We start from the raw sequence: 16,772 nt of genomic DNA, 5'->3' as shown, positions 1-16,772 counted from the left end.
GAAGACCCGGAGAGAAGTAGCGAAGGTATGACACCTAGCGACCATGGAGGCTGAACTCCTGCTGTATGTCTGTCAGGCTGTTCATCTGTTTGCACGGTGGGTCAAACCACAACATTAGCGACACAAAGTGTTTGGTTTTTAATATATTGATACAGCAAATAATATATATATATAAAAACATTTAGTTTTCAGTGACTGATGAACATTCAGAGGCGTTGGTTAACTCCACTTCCGCCATGCGTCTGTCTGCGGCGTGACGTAGCATGTCAATCACAGCAGGTGTTTCTCATTGTTATTGATTGACAGCAGCAATACTACACTTTTACAGTTCTCATCTAAGCTCGCTACTTTCACTGATTGCTGCGGAAACTAGTCCTGAATACAAATGACAACAAAGTGTTTTGTTAAGCAAACATCAAAACAGTTACACATTTATAATTTCAAATGTTCAAGTGATCATTTTGTACATCTGATGGGATGACCTGAGGCCACAGTTACATTATAGTTATAAAAGGCTTGTTGTGCATTCCAGCTAAAACTTGGCTTGTCTCTGTTAAAAAACAATGAGGGAATACTGTAGCTTACTTAAAAAAAATACCCTCACATCCATTAAAGTGTCATTTTCTATTTGAACCATAGCCCTTGTTTGTAAACACTGTTCGTTAATATATTCATTTATACACATCAGCAATAACTAAAGAGACATAGCACAAAGATTATTAAAACATCACTGATATCAAATTGGTGCATAGCATCATGGTGTGCTTAATAAGTCAGCATTAGTTGTTACTATCTGCGCTGACTCTGAGGTTAATATTTACAAGACCTTAGCAGCATGATATCAAAAAACATCTTCATATTCCCTGCAAGAGAATGACGTGGCTGACCAAACAGACAAGGACCAGTGGCAAAAGAGTTTGTTAATTACATGTGCAGCACCACCAAAGCTGCAGCCTGACAATAAATTGACGTATTTAAAATTCTCTATAAATGTCAGTTTGTTCAGGAGTGGTCAGTGTTAGTCTTGACTTTGTCAGTTAGTGAAGGAAGCGGCTGATGTCCTCATCAATCTCAGCCTCATCCCAAGGTCCGTGGATGTTGTCCTTGTGTCTCTGCAGCATGACTAGCAGCAAGGGACAAAGCAAAGTGACACAACCTAGGGCCAGAGCTAACAGCACAGCTCCTCCTGGCGACTGGGACCCCAGCCCTCCAACGCCTGCAATACATACTCCCACACACACCCCAGTAAACTGGCGAGAGGCATTCTCCCTCAGTCTCTGCAGCAGGCAGGGCCACAGGGCGAACACCAGCAGGGCACAGCTGAGCATGGCAAAAGTGTGCAGAGTCCCGGGTAGTCTGGAGGCTAAGCACACAGAGGCAAACAGGGCTGCGTTTAAGGAGAGGCTACCAGGAGGTGAGGGCTGTGCATAGGGAAATGACACCAGGTGGGCCAGCAGCATCACAGCAGACATGGCGTATACAGTGTCTGTACTCACAGACTCTGTGAGAGTCTTAAAAACTGGGGAGAAGCCAAAGGTGAAGGAAAGGAAAATGGTGGCACTTTGTAAATCAGCCAAATGAGTGTGAGGCTCACTGCATGATTCGTCATGAGACGTCAAGGCTTGATGGAGCCCATAACCCAGCAGGGCACTGGCAAGGCTGATCCACAACAGCGTCTCAGGGGGCAACAGACCCTGTAGATAAATCAGAGATCCATTCAGTAAAGGAACAAGTCTGCTAAACAAACTGCAGACAAAATTGTCCTGAAGACCTACCTGCTCCATGTAGAGCCAGAGAGTGATAAAAATGGCCACGCAGGACAGCTGCTGTCCTACAATGCCTGCTTCTTTCACCACAGCCCAGTAGCAATACTGCCGGATGCCCTCATTTCTCCGCAACTCCTCCAGGAACCGCTGGTCCACGTAGTTATCAGGGAATGGCTGCCGTTCCCACAGCACCTTTCGCCAGGGAACAGTTGGACCTGGGGCTCCGTCCGGCCCCATCACCCTGAACACACACACAATATGGCAGCATTTACCAAGCATCTACATTTAGGGGTGAGGTTTGAGCTTATATGTGTGATTTTTCTGCCTTTAATCTACAGATAAAGCAAACACCATTGTGGTCAACTCCTAAACATTGAGCCCCCTGGCTGCAGGTTTATCTAAAAACCTGTTTGAGCTTTTATGTAGCATAATGCCAAGAGAAGACCAAATAATAGTAGACAACACATTAGGAGGAATGGAGGTGGAGGTTTATTGAAGATTTGCCATTTAAACACAGAATTAGCTCCAACCTTTCGATGGTTTTGAACTACAAAAATTTAATTGATCTAACTCCTACATTAAACATGGCCTTGATTTTTATGTCTCTGCTGTCAAGTGAATGGATCTGAGCTTTTACGGCTAACAGGGCTACGGAACTACCGGCACTTCCGGTTTTAACGCCACGATAACAACAAGACAGGCCATGGCTACGCATGTGTATATAACCGATGATATGTTAAAACCTGCCAATAATATCTTTATAAATATTTTCATGGATTTTGTACACCTACCGGTGATGGGATTTCGTTCAGCGACGATGCTACAATCTCTTCACGTCATTATCCCGGAAGTAAAGCACTACATCAGCGCTCACAGCGTCCCCTGCTGTTGGGGTTTATATCTGTATTTTTAAAAAGCGCTGCAATTTATCTGTCAGTCAGACAGTTATTTGTGTCAATGTGTCAGTGGTGAACGTTAATGAAATCATTCAGGCCTGCTAAAAGGTAAGCTCGAAACTTACAAATACAAATATATCAAAAATGTTCATCATGTTGTGATATTCCTGAGTCATCAATATCATAACAACAGCTCTTCAGTCTATACACCACAGCCTCCTGCCCACCTGGTAACAACTCAGGAAGCCAGTAAATCTGTCAGCTCAAAGAAGCGGCTAACACCGACTGCCACAGTACGTCCGCCTCTTCCATCTGCCATCTCCTCTAATCCACATACACGGTAACGTTCAGTTTTGTTAAAAGGACAATTTATATGCTTCATGTATTTATAGATATTGCACTGTAATAGCATCTCAGAAGACTGCATCATCCACGCAGCATCAGAAAGGCCTGTAAGGATTATAAATCAGTGTGCAGATAACAAAACAGCCAAGCCCTAATAGACTTTCCCTTCCTTTCAGCTATCCACTGTACCTTACTTGCACTAGAACAGTGTTTATCATCACACCTCTGTACCCCACACCCACAAGGAGACAAAAAGTAGAAGTGTAGCATGCTGGATTTTCTACCAGATTTTGCTAAAATGGCAGATCCTTTGTACATATAAGCAAAACAAAATACATTTTTTACACACAAAACAAAACACAGAGGTCAGAAAAAGGTTGTACTGTTTAATTTATACACATTTACAACTATAGGACATTAGCTGAATAAATACTGTATCACTTTTGCTTCTTCCACTGCACCTTCAGAATAGTAAAAAATATTTTTCAGACAATGTTGTTGCTGACTCAAACATCTCAGTAACATAGAAATAGTTTTTAAAATGTATTTTATTTTTATAGAATTTTGATTAATTTTAAAATAGTTCAGAAAATGTTTTTTGTAACAAATCCATGATAGTTTTTCAGACAAACAACACATAAACACTGGATGCCAGGGTGACATCAGCTGAAGGATAAGGAATAAGCCCTGAAACTAGGTCAGAGAATGACACTTTTACACTACCAGATGTGTTACTGTAGGTATACACAAATATCAGTGTAATATATGCACATACTGAATAGCAAAATTGTTTAATTTTAAAACTTCTACTACTTTTAAGCACTTCCAACATAAGGCTGTGTAAACAATAAAGGCATGAACTCACTGTATGATGTTTATCTTAGAGCACAGCGCAAATTCAGACAGCAACATGAAGCTTCCAGCCAGGTTTCATCATTGTAGCTTAGGAAATGCATATAAAAACTATAAACACCAAGTCACAGTAGCATCTGTATTTCAAAAATCTCTTTACTGCCTCTGATACCAAGACAAGTTGTTTCCCCCTCGGCCTCCCCCAAACAATTGAGAGCTCAAAGTGTTAAATTATGTAACAAAAAGACAAAAAATGTTATTCTGTGGCATAAAAACGGTGCAATAATCAGATGTTAATAAGCAATGTTTGCTCCTGAAACCTGTATTTTCTGATTAAATACACACATAGGAACATTTAGTAGAAGGCTGATGTCAAGGCTGTGAATGATTTGTGCAACTTAAACTAAGCAGTGCAATGTAGTAGTGGTAATGACCTTCCAGGTGTCAGTAAGATAGAAATAGACTCCTGTCACCAGATAGACAGGCGGGCTCAACATCTTCACACAGTAGGTGGCTGTAAGAAGACACTCACTAGCAGCCATTGGGACAGTGGAGCTGGCAGCCATACAAGTCGCAAATCATGGCAAAGGAGAGTAGGGCACTAGTCATTAAGACACTCTTGCTCCTGGATGCCAAAGAGCAGCAATAGCAGCACATCCCTCCCAAAATGATACTTTTCAGTATTAGAATCTAAGCATGACACAGTTGTGACAACATAAATGTTTGTGGCAACAGGAGAATGATTCAAATATTCTCTCACACTGAAAAAAAGGCTGGCAGGCTAAATTCAAATCACTAAGGCATCGTAGTTACATAAAAATGTACATTTTTGACAGCATGGGGAAGACGTCATGCATCTCCTGCTTTTCTTTGGCAGAAAGAAATTCTCCAAACACACCATTTCTTCATCTAATTTTGTTTAACACTCAATATTCGTCCAAACAAAAGGACAAATCTTGGCCTGGCAACTTTAGACTCCATTAGAAAAATAGTCCGAAACATGCTTGTAATGTCACTTTCTGTATAGAACTACAGTAGCTAGGAAGAATAATAAACAAAAAAAATATAGTTTTAGAGATACAGAGACTTCTTTCCTGTAGAAAAGAAGTCATGTGTTTGGGGTCAGTTCTTGTTCCAAACCTCATCCTCAAGTTCCAGTTGAATCTTAGACTGAATGTGTGTGTGCATATGTATACATGACATCTTGTGTTAAAGAGTCACAAGCCAGAAGACCAGCTGAAAAATTCCAAATGTATGGTATTAATGGGCAATTGTGTTAGTTTCTCCCTTTCCCTCAACAGTGGTGGGGTGTTATGTACGAACTTTCCTTTTGTCTTCGAACAGCGAGCGGACGAGGTAGACCTGAAGGGCTGAAACCAACACCATAACAACGAGATTGATAACCGACCAGAAGTTCACCCTGTCAAAGTTACTCTCCTGTAGATTGCGGTCACGGGCCTCGAACGCCCGCAGCATTGTCTGGATCTGCACACTTTTACCAAGGCGACTCTTCACATTGTTGATGGTGTCCTGTAGGAGAGGAGATAAGCAGGTCAGACTTTCACAATACAAATCCCTTTAAAGTAAATAAGCCCAATGCAAACAACTGCACAATAGAGAACAGCACAATGGTCAATCTCATTTTGTAAACAAAGCAATCAGGTATGTTGCTTCCTCCATAAGGAAAAGAATTTCTCCCCACACAGCTGGAAAGCACATTTCCTGCCTTTTACCAAGTGATGTGACTTCTGACACGAATTAGAGCTGGTTCTAGTGAGGGGGTGGTGCAGGCCAATATGCTGCAAGCTGAAACAATGTGCCGTCATGTGCTAATAGGTGAGAGTTCATGACATTGTCTGGTTTTATGACAGTGCCTCCATGTGATGGATGGCGTGCCTTTTTGTGTTGGCAGCCTATTGGGTCACTCAGTCACGTGTCAATCCTGTGAGCATATGTGGCAGTGTGACAAATATCTCAAGGGCAAATAATAAAGGGACAAAGTCTCACACACCAACTTAGACTAAAAAAAAGAAGTTTAATGTCTCAATTCAGAGTAAAAGGCCTCACACATACATGCATGTCAAATTTAAAACAGGCCTGAAAACACTCTCACCATGATGTCTTCCAGCTTCATGTCCAGGATGTCTGTTCCATGAACATACTCCTTCCAGTTGTCTGGGTCTTCATCTCCATCCATGTTGTCCAAGATGAGCTCAAAGAAGATGAGCTTCTCAGAGACAGCACTGAACGTGTTATCAAAGCAGAACATATAGTCTCCATCCTCAGTTTCTAAGCTGGAAGAGAGAACAAGCAGTGAGAAAGACCATGCAGACACTTGCACACACAGCATGAGTGTCTCTTTCACTTATGATCTATGTTGCTTACGTGTGGACACCATCTGACTTGCGGTAGTCACTGAACAGCAACTGGCCAGAAGGAGAAGAGATGAAGAAGTCTACATCGAGACCTGCACCATCTAATACCTGGTGATGGTGGAAATAAATCAGAAGTAAATGGGGCAGTCATACTAGGAAACAGATGTATGTTGATGCTACACTACTGCAAGTTTAATTGTCCTTTTTTGGTGGGATGTCTTCCCCAGGAACTCACTAATAGTAAAACCCTGATAATTAATATCTTCTACACACATCAGGAAGATATTCATTGTGCTGTAACCTGCTCACTGACCGGCAAAACAGGTTCCCAACAATATGACACCCAAGGTGTGAGCCACATAACCTGCTCATTCTCTATAGATGATTTGATCGTGGCAATAGGTGTAGAATACATGCGAAAAATAACTATTATTAAAGGGTTAATTAACAACTTCGACTCTTTGGAGGGTGCAGGGTTTTACAGAACGCAGTAGACATGAAGTTTTTGCTTGTTTGTTTAGGTAGCCTCTCGGTTTTATACCAGATTATTCAAGTAATCTGAAGGTTTATGACCTGATATTCAATCTCCAGTGAGGCATCTTTCTTCATGGTCTGGTAGAAACATTCCTTTCTCCCGGCAGGTAGTGTGAACGTAAAGTCGCTGTCCATAGACTGAGAGAAGGCAGCCAGCACCACGAACCTCTCCGAGACCAGCGACATAAATACGGACAGGACACATAGAAATGCCCGGACTAGCTCCATAGTCAAACATACGTGCCTAAATATCCAAAAGAGCCAAACACGGCGTTACTGCAGCCGCCCGCTATGTTAATGAGGAAGCGGCAGCGCAGTTAGCTACCTTCACCAAAAGTTGACTTCTGTTAAAATGTTCTGCCTGCAGACTGTCGACACTTCAGGACCCCGCCTGTTTAAAACTGCAGCATTTTAGTTACTCCTTCAAATATTGTTGACTTATTCGCTATGGTATGTTATTATTATTATTAAATGAGATGTATATTAAATCGGATGTATATTTTTTTCATCGTGCGATCCCGATTTTACGCAGCACAAATAACAGGCACATTTTTAGGGACCTGTATTGATTTGCATTTTGGGGAGCGTAGTTTTTTTGTCCCATGTGGCGTAAACAGGAAGCACTAAAGCCTGTGTTTAACATGTTTTTCTTTTCGTTGCCATTGACACCGCTAACAGATGGATGTAGACACATTAAATGAATTTGACCTCTTTCCCATTTTCTCAGTTTACGCCTTTAAATTTACTATATAAATGTAATTATTTGTTTGATCTTACCAACTGCAATAACTAGAAATTCTTTCTATCCCGTTAAAGAAACATATGTGCGGATGTTGTAGATAAGAGCCTGAGCATGAATTTAACATATATTTAAAATTTTAAAAATACAGTTTTTGCGACGTGTAGTAAAGAGTACACCGTGTTCATTTTCTTTCCAGCAGCTGACACACATCTCATTTTGTGGTGTGAACTTAAATAAATGTGAACTAAATTGCCTTGACAAAAAACGACGCTGCGACAGTAATTATTTCACCAGTCAATTGCGCAACACTTTTAAACATTGCGTGGTTTTAGTGATTGCTTATCAAGAATAGGTGACGCGTCCTGTTCCAGAGCTACCAACTCATCCTCAATCTTGGGGGGGGGGGGGCGTTTTATCAAACACAGTGTTGCTGCCTCTCTCGTGATTGGTTGAGAAATTGTTAGTCGTCATCTGATTGGTCAAACGTCAAACGGGGGATGAACTTACCAACAGCGAGCGACTCCTCAACAGCAGTGGCTACTGAAGCTGAAAAAGAGGCGGACAGCTCGTCCGCACAATGAGACATCACACTCTTCAAGTGTAGATTTTTACCTCCACGAGACAGTCGTTTGTTATTTTAAAACTAGGACAGGCCAGCAGCCAACATAAAGATTGTCTTCGGTGTTTTATAAAGCCGCGATACATTAGAAAAAAACCAAAAGAGCGAGGATGTTGGTCCCCGCGGGAAGATAATGAAGAGGCTGCGCGTTTTGTTGGTGTGCCTCATTGTAGCTCTCCTGTGCTGGTAAGCTTGCTCCTGCATCTCCATCTTCGTTCACATCACTAACCACTAATGTCGAATAGCATTCATAACAATATGTGAACAATATTCCGGGTTAATCATACTGTCCTGACATGTTTTGCCGCATAATACCAGTTTGTCACCAGTGTTCAGTGACAGGAGTCACTTCTGCTACATTGCTAACACAATCATCTTGTTACAGCATGTGGTATTCTACAAGTAACACAGAGGAAGAAGGTTAAGGGAGTATTGGTGTGCTTGACATAAATGATATAGTTGATTATTTAAATGTCTTTTTATTGGGTTGGTAGGTCAATTATGTTAGCCAGCTGTTGAATAGCAATTTAGCTAGCTGTAAAAAGCAAGAGTGCTAATGGTTGCTACTATGGTTAATCTTTTCCTGACAAAGATCTTTTGTTATAGGTAATTTTTATTGTCTAGTCCACAATAACTGTTGTAAATTCTACAGTTTTCAGGCACCTGATATGAACCCAGAAAGATATAAAGGCTTCATAGTTCAAATATAGAGCAGAAACCCTTTGAAATATTAATCATCAGTCATATTAGCCATAATTAGTGTTATAATTAAAATGTTTAATCACATTTCGATGTCGATCTCAAGCACACGCACATAGAGGTGGCATCTGTTGCATTACCACAACTAATACATTTGTTTATTCGCAGAGCAGTAAGGTTTGTGGAATGGGATTAACAGTCCAGCTAACGTGCCACCTTTATCCAGACTCAGGAGCAGCTAAATATCCACAGTGTTCTGCAGACTGTTTTTGATTGGTCCTTGGACATTTGTTTGTAATATGTGAAATCAGAAATTGTTGAAAGTCCATAGTTGCCCGAATGTACGTTTTTTAACTACAAACTCTGATCTTTACCAGAAGATTAAACATCACAGGTTTCAAAGGCATTTTCAATCAGTCCTTTTTTTACCAGCACAAAGCTGGCAGTGATTCTGACAACATATGTGCTAGTGATAGTGTGATGTGATCATGTGCTTTCTTTGATACTTGAGGTACTTTTTCCTGATAGAGTCTCTCATAGCATTGGAAACTGATTTTAGTGCTCATGATTTATTGATCGTCCAGGAATCAGTGTTATGTAATATCCTCATCAATAAGTAAAACTTCCCTCTGTGCATTATACCTTCATTGTGTTTATGTTTAACAAGAGATGCAATTTTGGTGCAATATTTGTTACTTTTTAGTGGCTGTAATTTTGTAGTAATTCTTATGTTGTAATAAACTTCCCTATGCAGGGGATTCATCTTGTTCTACAGAAAAATGACAAGAGAAGAATCACAATGGATAACATGAGTAAATGTACAATAGAATACACGTGAAAGCACTGGAGCAAGTCGAACAAGATGCTATTTTTTGTCTACCACCTGTGAAACAGGAATATTTGTAGCTAGTCATTAAAAAAAAAAGGTTTACAAGAACTCACGAGTCAGTCATCAATCCTTAGCAACAACTAGATTTGATTACAAGTACATGTTTGCTTTCCTAAAATGGTGCACATTTTCACTTTCTCACAAACGAACTAATGGCCATGCTGCTACACGCTCAGGCTTCATTACTAATGCAAACCCTTTTTAGCGTGCCACTGTTGGCTACTCACTCCTCTGTGCAAACTCTCACACATCTCAGTAGGAGCAGAGAAATGGGGAATGCAGTCCTTGGAGTAATCCAAAGGTTTCCAAGGCAGCAGTGATTTTAGGCATTGAAAAGGGGCTCTGTGTGAGAACACTGGTTGTAAATGACCATGGGGTAATGATTTACCTGTTTTTAAGTGACTTTGTGCTGCTTGAAATGGCCACAACTAATATTAATATTTTTGTTCATGTTCCTATTTTTGTTCCTTATATGTATCCCTGTCTTCTGCGTATTACTGGAACTGCTGGGCTGTATGTCTGTGCTGCTGTGCTCAGAGAGGCTCAGCAGAATGTGTTCTGTGTGTGTCATGCAGCCCCTTCACTCACGTAGTCAGCAACAGGGATCTTACTGTGTGCTTCAGTGTGCTAGCACAGGCTGTTGACATCAGCATTGCTGGAGAAAGCGTGTTCATTTTCTCTAACGTTTGTATGAGGGTGCACATTTGTAGCCAGGTTTAATGATAGCTTGCCACAAACATATAATTTTCTTTGATTAGATGCAGGTTACAAACTTTTCATACTGCCAGCCTTTTTCTGTTGTGTAGGATTTTTGTGAATTGCATTTGCACAGTAGCGTACTGAAGAGACCGCATGTCTTGTCAGCTTGTTCTGTCTCCACGTCATAGGCTTATTAGTATTACAGCCATTTTAAGATTATTATTATGCAACACGATTAGTGCTTATAAGATGACTGCATCTAATTGATCAGTTGGGGATTTTTTTAAATTATTGTTTGATTATGCTGTAGAGACTTTGTAATCATTGTTAGCAGAGCTAAAAAGTGTGCCAATTTTGGGGTATGTGCAGGTTAGATTGCTTTTAGATTTAAATCTATTGCCTTTGTGGTGCAGGCCTGGGTGTCTGCTTCTACTTGAAGAAGCATTTTGATGTTTTTACCCAGTAGGAAAACAGCATAGGGTATCTGCTCGTCAAACCTGTTTCCTTACTGAGATCATTTGTAGGAAGAAATGCACTATTTGTCCTTTCACTTGCACAATATTCCCATACCAGTTCTTAACCAGCTCTGAATTCTCAAATGTCTGTCCTCTGTAACTAGCAGAAAGGCAATGTGAGCAGTGAGCACTAGGCAAAGGCGGAAGACCCTCTCGTTAGAAGAACTACGTGTTCTGCCCCCATCGTAAAAGTTCCCTTTTAAGACCGTCTGTTACATAAGAAGCATCCTCCTTATGTTGCTCTTGTGGAGACTGTCACTGTCAGCACTTACTGTACCTGTAGTGGGCACTGAGATTTAATGACAGAGGCACAGACAGGGCTCTGTGTGTGTTTGGTTATTACAGCTATGAAAGGGGAGTCCGGTCGGAAAGTAAATAGTAAGATTACAACATCAGCCTTGAGAGAAGACAGTATTGCTAACTTTAGCTCTTTCCTGAAGCACATCACCTCCCAGCTATCCATTCCATCCAGCCGGGTTGTTGTAACTTTTATGGTCTTGTAAAACCATCTGCCTACAGTGATTTACGACATGTGTGTTCATCCACGTGCTCATTCCTTTTTTTTCTTTCTTCATCAGATCAGCTCTTTGTGGTCATTGTTCATGTGGATGCCTTTATGAATGCTTTCTCTGTTTGAAAGATTGAAGGAATTGTTCCGTATTCACCTTGTACTTTCCACATTTCAGCTGTTTTAGCAGCACATTGCCGCATACCATCTTCTGATGAGTCATGTAAGCTCTTCTTTGTAGGTGTGCAGTTATGTGTTTGTTTTTCCCAGAAGCAAATGATCTATAATAATATTAAGGATACAACATCGACTTTTCACTGCACTGGGCTTGCATAATCTGACAGGATAAGTAAAGGTGTGATTTTGGTGTGAGTAGTTTAAATTCAGCCAATTTTAAATAATGGCTATGTTTTGAAGATGATTTAAAATGCATGCACAAATTAAGTGAACAGTTTAAATGTGCATACGTTTTCCTGTTAGTATTGTTAGCATTGGTAACTTTATTACCAAATAATTTCTAAACTTTGGCCTGATAAGATATCATAGTTCCATTTAAAACAGACAAACAAAAAACATTGGAATTTAAAGCATTGATTAACTTGTAACAACAAATAGTTTTTTAAAGCAAAACCAAAAACATACAAGGTTATCTGTCTGAGCAAACATGACTATGACACGTTGAGAGTTTTCAGAATGCAGTTTGAAGACAGATTAAAACCCAAAAAGATTAGTCAGTCAATGTCATGATCAGAAGAGAATATTTTAGTTAGTTATGCCATAAAAATGCCAAATATTTAGTCCAAACATTTAAGTTGTTCTGAGTTTATTTTGTTTGTGACACTGGGGTAAAATGCCAGACATCCTGGTTCCAATAAGCTGCCTCTGAGTGTATTAAACTTTTAATCTCTTTAATATTTAGTCATAAAACCTTCCTACTAGCTGAGATTCTGTAGGCTCAGTAACTTTAGTCCATTTTTCTGTTGTTGGGTCAGGCCAAGGTTTAGCTGTGTGGGTTTGCGACTCCAGTTTTATGAGAGGTGGCAGAGCTGGACTGGCACACAGCATTGTTCCGGCCCACTGGCCAGAGACTGATGAGCACACGGAGCTCTCTTTCGCCTGCTTGCACAACCCTCTCTTATGTTAAAGCTTTACACTAACACGTTCTTACTCTGCTAACACCAGCGGTAGCTCACAAATGCATCTAAACATATTTTTGAATTATATATGTTGTAATTTTCTTTCCCCTTTTCTAGAAGAAGGAACTTTTCTGCAGAATCCGGTTGCTCATATAATATTTTTCTGGGAATAGGTAGTCCTGCGGTGAGAGTTGAATGCAGGCCAGTAGCCCAAGGCTCTGTCAGTGGTTGGAAAGAAAATACTACTGTTTACTGTGTTAGTGAATAGTAATATGAGGGTGGAGATTGTTAGGCCTTAAAGGTGGAGACCTACGTCAGCAGGCCTGTGTTTGCTAGTGGGAGATGAGGGTACGGCAAAAAGAAGCAAGTGGATTCATTTGGCTGTGTGACGGTCGAGCTTTCAGTTGGAGCTTCTTTTCTGTTTAATGTGGTTACTTCAGTAATGAACATTTAAAGTAGTTTATCAGGTGGCTAATTTCGTATTATTCATCATCTTCAGTTGTTCTAATGCATCTGAAGACATCTGTAACAGCTGAATAAAAGCACCGTAGACCCTAAATTTTGGACTACATTTGCCTACATTTGCCAGTTCCTGCTCTCTTTGAGAAAGGCCCTGTTTTCCCTTCCTGAAAATGCTCTGGGTTCTTGTTCTCCCCTCCCCCTCTCTCACTCACTGCTCTGTATTGCTTACCTTTTTGCAGCTACTGACTTGCTCGCATGCGTGTGTAGGAACCATTTCTCCTTTTGTCTTTTGTTGGCATGTTGTAGTGTTACAAGCTTGAGTGTATTTCTCTTTATATGTACCTTTTAACATAAACACACACAAAGAGAGAGCGAGAGAGAGGGGGAGGGAGGGAGAGAGCGAGCGAGAGAGACCCCTGTCCATAGCTGACACACAGGGTTACTTAAGAACATTGTGTACTATAGCTGATAAGGACATGCTTTGTACAACATTGTGCATAAAAACGTTACAGTGTTATCTAATGTACTTTCTCCAAGCTGAAACCAAAAGAAAAATGCTTTTATTACCAGCAGAAACGATTAGATTGTTTGATATCGCCTTAATATAAAAGAGCTACTGTATGAATGCGCTACAACATCACAGTATTAGTGTCACTTTCTAGTGTTTTGTTTTTGAAAACATGTTGTCTCCTTCCTTGCTAGGTGGTGGCATGATTAGAATATGTTTGGTTATTACATGTATTACCTGGCTGCAGCGCGTTGGTACTCTGTGTACAGAGGATGGTGATGGGTTTTTGTTCTCCTACTGTGCCAACCCAGGCATATATATTCAGATGAAGAATGCATGTGTATTGTTGCAATTACATCCTCCCATGCTGGCCCTCCCTGGCAAAATGGCTTTTGCTATCAGATTGCATTATATCACATGACTGCGTCCTTCTGTCCCATTGTCCAGGGCCGATGTTCCTGATGTCGCATTCCCAAGCCTCTTTGATCCCTGTCTGACTGGGACGTCTGCAATAATTCACAGCGCCCCGATTGCCATCACGCTGTGATTGTGGGTCTTTTGTGTAGCTTGGCGTGAGAAATGTGTGTTTAATCTTTTTAAAATTTAATTAAAGCACATTTATGGCCACAATCCTTGTGATCCATGCTGTCTGCACTCTCTGCTGGTTTTCATTCACACTTGAGTGTAAAACGCTGCGTTTGCCAGTCTTTGTGCTATTATTGAGTCTTGACGTTAGTGTGATATTTAGTTCTCTCTCTAGATTGTCATTAATAGTTGTAGTGGAACAACAGAGGGATGGCCATGGTTATTTCATGTTGTCATGTTGATAAGATTTCTCTTGTCTGTGGGCTGCAGGTGTCTTAGGTGAACTTATACTTGTACGAGTCTTTCTTTCACTCTGTGACTTGGCCTACTTAGTGCTCCAGGATGGCTCCCAAATAAAGGTGTGTCTGTTCATTCACACTACATCCTAGAGAAAGGCTTCTGTGTAAATTTGGAAGGGTAAATTTGTGTTACAGCCACAGGCAAAGTCAAAGAGAAGTCCTTCCAGATCAGAAAGACAAATTTGCTTTATAAATAGTTTAAGTGATGGATTATTTAACCTTTAATATGTGCACTGTATCACTTGTAACCATGTGCCTTTTAGACGAAACAGGATGAAGTGGTGGTATTGTATCAGAAACTACCAGGTCTATGTCAGCATTATAATGTTGTCAAATTAAGATTAGTCAGTGAGACATCAATTAAGTTCCTTAAACAGAAGTTTAGGACAATATTCTATTTAACAAATCTTTATTTTTATGAGCATATAATAGTGTTCATTCCTGAGATCCAGATGTCTGAACCATACATCAGGGAGGTGCACAGCCCTTAGATCCACATGCTGCTGCTAAGAAGTATTTATATTCCAGGACAAAAGAGAATAAATTGTTCTCCTAAAGACTGGGCCAAAGCAGCATCACTTGTGAGAGTCCTGGCAAGTCATGGTCCCTGGTCTAAAATGCTTGTACGGGTCTGTGTTTTAGTGTCTGAGTGAACTATTATATTGCTGTAATTCTACTCCAACACAGCACTAAAGCACTTAAGGAAAATGATCTCTTAACACAAGCTCCACTCAACACTTTCAGTGCCTAAAGTCACTCCATGTGGATGAAGAGTTGAAGAGTTGAGAGCTGCCATGCTAACATGGCAATGATGATCCATGATCGCACTGTGTGTTAGTTGGTGAAGTGTCTTGTAGCAGATTCCTTAAGCAACTTGCAGATTTTCAGCAGTCAGCTGATCATCTGACAGTTCATTCCTAAATCTGTGTTTTAACATTTGACGGTATTTAGATGTTTAGAGCAACAATAAGAATCAGTAATAGAAAATGCAAGATCACCGTAAGAGTTTGTCTCTGTATCCTGGTACAACTTTCAGTAATTAACTTATTTGTAATCAGTGAAGGATATGTCAGTGAATGTGGTTGCAGGTGGGGTCTAGTTAAGGACTTTGTGTACCAGTTCAGCTCTATGACCAGGCTGCCATGAGGATACACCAGTGCAGAGGATTATGGAGGATCAGCAGGCTTTACAATGAACTGCTGCTCTACATTATTTCATGCATCGATGTGAAAGAAAACTGGGGTCGCTGTACACAAACTTCCACACACAAACACGGTCACTCCTCTTAAGGCTGAGGTTTTAGGCTGCCCTCCTTTTTTTTTCACACAGTGACGACATGTTTTTGTCTGCCTGGCAGATGCGCTGGCCTACTTTTCCTGGCAAGCCTCGACCCATCTCCCTGCCCCACAATCCATCTCTGACCACGTGGATCCTGGATTCTCTCCTCAGCTCTTTTTCTCTCTGTCGTCCTGGCTTTTAGTTTATTCCGTTTAGCTATTTAGATGCACACGTAGTGTCTCTGATTCTCAGAGGAAAATATATCTTTTAGGGAGGAAACAGCTGCATCTGTTTTTTTTCAGTTTGCCTTTGCTTTCCAAGCATGTGATTAAGCTTGAGTGAGTTAACTGCCCAGTTTAAAGGGAATCTTGAACTTGTCCATCTGCGTTTCCTACTCTTAAGTCCATTACCAGGACCTCACGTCATGTATCAAGAATAATCTGAGAACTCACAAGACTTGTTTTTTAGGGCAGAGGACAGACGGAGGTAGTGTTCAATTTCCTAATGTAACTTCATAATAACATACTCCTGGTAACTTCACAATGACATTTTTTACCTTTGTTTATTTGTCCTTTCCCTATGTGTTGTGGCTTCACTTGACATGCTGACATTATTTTTAAGACAATTAGGGCAGTAAACACTTAGTGTACACCACATGACGTTAGTTACTTCAAACCACTGTGTATGTGAGAGAGAGGGGAGTTTATGTAATAAAGACCAACAAGCTGTTCTGAGATTTAGGTCAAGTGAGCAAAAGGCATAATCTAATCTGCTCTAACTCTCTTTGCACACCAGTTGTTTTGCCATGTTATGGTATGTCCAAGATCAATGAGTAGGCAGAAAAGTAAAGGATGTAAAATTAGTGACAGATGAATAAATGAGACTGAAGGATCCAGACCCGTCAGGGTGAAATGTATACACCAACAGCACGACCTATGTTGTCATGCTGGATGCATCTGAAAACATCCTGCCTGAGAGGGAGGACATTTTGCATGCCATGTGGCTGGTGATAATATGCGAGTCGCTGTTGGCAGGCTAATCAATCCCCGACCTGTTGTCTTTTTC

At 40.7% G+C, this 16,772-nt stretch overlaps 3 protein-coding genes across 5 annotated transcripts in view; 1 reads left to right on the top strand and 2 right to left on the bottom strand.

Annotated features, from left to right (window-relative positions):
- Window positions 1-114: 114 nt before the first annotated feature.
- Window positions 115-2,628, bottom strand: pigc (phosphatidylinositol glycan anchor biosynthesis, class C). The gene is made up of 3 exons (XM_028404030.1): window positions 2,558-2,628; window positions 1,776-2,007; window positions 115-1,694 (listed from the first exon to the last, which is right to left on the bottom strand). The coding sequence occupies exons 2-3, from the start codon at window positions 2,001-2,003 to the stop codon at window positions 1,038-1,040; spliced, it is 885 nt and encodes a 294-aa protein (XP_028259831.1). The 5' UTR covers window positions 2,004-2,007; window positions 2,558-2,628; the 3' UTR covers window positions 115-1,037.
- Window positions 2,629-3,373: 745 nt separating this feature from the next.
- Window positions 3,374-7,124, bottom strand: tmed5 (transmembrane p24 trafficking protein 5). The gene is made up of 4 exons (XM_028404701.1): window positions 6,808-7,124; window positions 6,245-6,342; window positions 5,973-6,153; window positions 3,374-5,389 (listed from the first exon to the last, which is right to left on the bottom strand). Exons 1-4 carry the CDS (start codon window positions 6,994-6,996, stop codon window positions 5,171-5,173), a joined length of 687 nt encoding a protein of 228 aa, XP_028260502.1. The 5' UTR covers window positions 6,997-7,124; the 3' UTR covers window positions 3,374-5,170.
- A 927-nt stretch (window positions 7,125-8,051) lies between these two features.
- suco (SUN domain containing ossification factor) overlaps window positions 8,052-16,772 on the top strand; it is a 30,958-nt gene continuing 22,237 nt past the window's right edge. For all 3 annotated transcript variants that reach the window (XM_028403143.1, XM_028403145.1, XM_028403144.1), the window contains exon 1: window positions 8,052-8,315. In XM_028403143.1, coding sequence (XP_028258944.1) covers window positions 8,263-8,315 — 53 coding nt within the window. In that variant the 5' untranslated portion in view covers window positions 8,052-8,262. The remainder of the gene's footprint in view (window positions 8,316-16,772) is intronic.

The sequence above is a fragment of the Parambassis ranga genome, chromosome 4 (genome assembly GCF_900634625.1).
Source record: "Parambassis ranga chromosome 4, fParRan2.1, whole genome shotgun sequence".
NCBI lineage: Eukaryota > Metazoa > Chordata > Actinopteri > Ambassidae > Parambassis > Parambassis ranga.
Note: the sequence above shows the minus strand (reverse complement) of the source record. Positions and strands in the feature narration are given on the sequence as shown.

Bases quoted from the DNA above. Each gene is read 5' to 3' on its own strand.
- pigc (XM_028404030.1), bottom strand. From the start codon at position 2,003: ATGGGGCCGGACGGAGCCCCAGGTCCAACTGTTCCCTGGCGAAAGGTG. The intron at 1,695-1,775 runs GTAGGTCTTCAG...ATTTATCTACAG, and splicing joins TCTGGCTCTACATGGAGCAG to GGTCTGTTGCCCCCTGAGAC.
- tmed5 (XM_028404701.1), bottom strand. From the start codon at position 6,996: ATGGAGCTAGTCCGGGCATTTCTATGTGTCCTGTCCGTATTTATGTCG. The intron at 6,154-6,244 runs GTAAGCAACATA...TCTCTCTTCCAG, and splicing joins AAGTCAGATGGTGTCCACAC to CTTAGAAACTGAGGATGGAG. The intron at 5,390-5,972 runs GTGAGAGTGTTT...CCTCTCCTACAG, and splicing joins TGAAGCTGGAAGACATCATG to GACACCATCAACAATGTGAA.